General features: G+C 41.6%; 1 protein-coding gene across 1 annotated transcript; it reads right to left on the reverse strand.

Annotated features, from left to right (window-relative positions):
* Positions 1 to 668: 668 nt before the first annotated feature.
* Positions 669 to 2,809, reverse strand: LOC118059684 (protein phosphatase 2C 37). Its single transcript, XM_035072616.2, has 4 exons — positions 2,202 to 2,809; positions 1,792 to 2,118; positions 1,414 to 1,519; positions 669 to 1,310 (listed from the first exon to the last, which is right to left on the reverse strand). Exons 1-4 carry the CDS (start codon positions 2,637 to 2,639, stop codon positions 970 to 972), a joined length of 1,212 nt encoding a protein of 403 aa, XP_034928507.1. The 5' UTR covers positions 2,640 to 2,809; the 3' UTR covers positions 669 to 969.
* Positions 2,810 to 3,400: the final 591 nt, after the last annotated feature.

Raw genomic sequence — 3,400 nt, forward strand, 5'->3', positions numbered from 1 at the left:
ACCATGTGTACAAAGTGCAGAAATGCGATGGAGACCCGTGTACCTAGCTAGGTTAGTCAATGGGTTAGGGTTTAGGAATCATCAAAAGTTAAGCAACAAGCCCTAATTAACATAAATGGCCTTAACTTATTCCATGCATCATGCTGCTTGATTCACTAATTCAGTCAAAATAATTTTACTTTTTGAACAGCTAATTTTACTTGGAAGCAATCAATGCTCGAATGAGTGTTTTTGAGACAGGCAATGGCAAGGCCATCAACATCAAATCTAAACAAATCTAGGACAGCGCAGAGATGGTGAACAAAACTGAGACCAGATGCAACGTGTCTACTTATGATTGCATGTTCAGCTGAGCCCCTCGCATCTTGTCAAGAATTTAGAATCAAATAATGGAACGCAACATCTATCCATCCACTAACATCCGCCTTATCTCCAATCCAAGTTGACCCCTCCGCCTCCTCCGCCGCCTCCTCCTCCGCCTCATGAAAGATTAACAATATCAATCATTTAGGAGTTGAACGCTGGCATACCAACCTTCAATATCAACCATATTCTCGATTATTGATATGATTAGACATTGAACGCTGGCACACTGAGAATTGACAATCACTACCGATGCAAATCCTTAAAATAAGATTGAATTAAAAAAAAAAAATTGTCTGACGAGAGAAGAAAACCGATATACTGATTCATATTGAGGAATAAAAAGTCCCTCTTGATTTTTATACACAAACTTAGAAACATATTCCTCGCCTCAGCTATATTACCATATTCCTGCAAAGATTTGCAGCCTAGCAAGCATTCATCAAACCCCAGAGAAAATCCCGGATGTAAAATTTCCTTATCCTTCTTAAAAAGGAAACCCTACAAAATACAATTAAAAAACAAACGAAACTGCTTGCAATATTTTTTTTCCCGTTTTTTCTTTCGTTGGTCTAACTTATATTTTTCTTATCTGCTACTTGACTGTTAATGCTGATTTCTTCTCAAATCAACAACAACAACACTAACATTGTCCGTGCTATGCCTGGCCAAGGCCAACTTGGTCAACAGAACTGATGCATCTGAGCAGGACTTATCAGAACTCTCAATGGCGGCTCCGGCCACGGCAGCGTCGCTGCCAGGAGACCCGGGTGGTGACGGTGGCTTTCGGGCACGGAGGCACGTTCGCACTACCCCGCAAGCAGTATCATTTGGCACCACATCCCACAGTCCATCACTTGCCAGTATCAAAAACTCATCCTCCGCCGTCCGCTCCGTCAAAGTCACATCCGGTTCCGGTATCACATAGGGCTTCAAGTAATTATCACCTGAAAAAGAATCAAACACCAAAACATGAGTTAGATGAATCAAGCACAAATCCACCACGATTTGGTAGCATTTAATTAATCAAGAGCCATGTATGTTAATTACCTATGGCTCTAGACATGGCCAAAACACCAAGAACTCTTGGCCCATCCCAGTAAATTACACGGCCACCAGCTTCTTGTATCCGAAGCAATTCATCTGGTCGATCAGGCTGTAATTTACAAAGACAAACTGAAGTTAGCGAAAACAAATTAAAAGTAAAAAACAAAATCATCCTAACTATAATTTTAGGTCCCGATAATAAAAAAATGTGCTGGGGACACGTTGGTACCTAAAAGTGCTACTGGCTAGCAACATATACCGAATTCTCAATGCTTGACCCACATGCCACACGCCTAAATCTTTCAGTGGAAACACCTCTTTAACTTGCTCTAAACATGGTTCATAATAAACATAAATAAATAAGGAAATCGTTAACCTCACCTTGTGATCCGATGAGAGAGGAATAGCGTCACCGTTTCGACAAAGAACTGCACGAGAATCGCCACAATTCGAGACAATAATCTTTTCAGGCGTCACCACGGCAACCACGGCAGTAGATCCAACGGCGTCGCACTGCGGAGTCTGTAACTCACACCTACAATTAGAACTATTATCTCCTTCAACAAAGCAATTCTCCACTTCTTTATCCATCTTTATAAAACTTATCTTCATAGTTTCCTTCCACTCTACACTTTCTTCTTCTTCTTTAAAACCTTCAACTTCTTCTTTCACTATTTCATGTAACCGATCCCTACACCTCATCGCCACCTAAAACACACACAAAAAAAATCAGCACCATACAATAACATTACAAAAGTTTAAAGGGATTAAGGTAGGTATTTCGCCCTTACGTGTGAGCAGCCATGACCGTCGAAAACACCAAAAAACGAAGTGTTTTTAGTAGTAAACGACGTGTGTATCGAGACGGCGTCTTCCATGTCTCTTCTTCTACCACGAACAGACGTCATGCCGAATTTTGAAGCTTCTTCTTCCAGTTTCACAGATTCTGATTTACTTGTATTCGAGATACTATGGTTTTTATTTTCTTCGATTGTTTTGCAATTTTCTACTGCGTTTCCACAATCACGTGAGAGAGGAATCGGCAACAATTCCATTTTCTGCCGTTTGGCTGGGGTAATATCCAGAGTCGACAGCGGTGGAATTGCCACTTCGGTAACTAACTTGAGTGGTCGGAGTTCTAATCTTTTCCGCCTTGAAGCTCGTGAACTTGGCTCAACTGGTGCAGCTGTTTCCCTTTCACCAGCAACTCCACAGCAAATCCCGACCATTAATTCAAATTAATAATAAATAGAGATATGAAATCACCCAGAACAAACCGACAATCCTCGAGCTACAGCTCCTCAAACAGGGTTATAGAGATAGAAACGAAAAGAGATACGAGAGATCTTTCAAGAAATGGGAGATGGAGCTATAAAAATGGCAATGAGAAGGAGGATGGACTGACAAAGCGAAAATGTTTTCACCTGGGGGCCACACTAAAATATTACGGGTAGGGCTGCCCGTCACCTTCACGGGCAAGTAGGATCCCCATGTACAGTCGGTATGACGTAGATCTACTGAATACAAAAATAGTAATCTTCACCGTCCATTTTCCTCTCTCCCTCTAGTAACGCACCACGTGTTATCCTTTTTGAAACCTTCTGACGTGCCCAATAGGATTCCAACACTGGTTGTTGTTACGACCTTCTTTTCCTGACACGCATGAGGTCCGGAAACCTAATTTTGAGTATGATTCTGTTTATTTTAATAATTTTAGATTGGTATGTTTAATGGAGGTTCCGATTTTTAAGTGCACAATTCCGAGGATGCCACCACGTGGCGGCGATCAGCGAATAGGAGATTCGTGTCTGATTCCTCTCCTCGCACGCGCTTTGGCAGGTTACAAGGACGGTAATAAGTAGGCGGCCTTTCTTTACGTTATTGCAATTCGCGTCTTGGTACGCTGCTCTTTGTTCCACGGATACTGAACCCTGCTAGACCGGATCCAAGTCTATTTCATAGTTATCAAATCTGATTTGAAGATTTATCC

Source organism: Populus alba, chromosome 10, assembly GCF_005239225.2.
Source record: "Populus alba chromosome 10, ASM523922v2, whole genome shotgun sequence".
Lineage (NCBI taxonomy): Eukaryota > Viridiplantae > Streptophyta > Magnoliopsida > Malpighiales > Salicaceae > Populus > Populus alba.

Coding starts and splice junctions, on each gene's coding strand:
- LOC118059684 (XM_035072616.2), bottom strand. CDS start 2,639: ATGGTCGGGATTTGCTGTGGAGTTGCTGGTGAAAGGGAAACAGCTGCA. Junction 2,119..2,201: donor ACGGTCATGGCTGCTCACAC/GTAAGGGCGAAA, acceptor TGTGTGTTTTAG/GTGGCGATGAGGTGTAGGGA. Junction 1,311..1,413: donor GGCCATGTCTAGAGCCATAG/GTAATTAACATA, acceptor ATTCTTTTTCAG/GTGATAATTACTTGAAGCCC.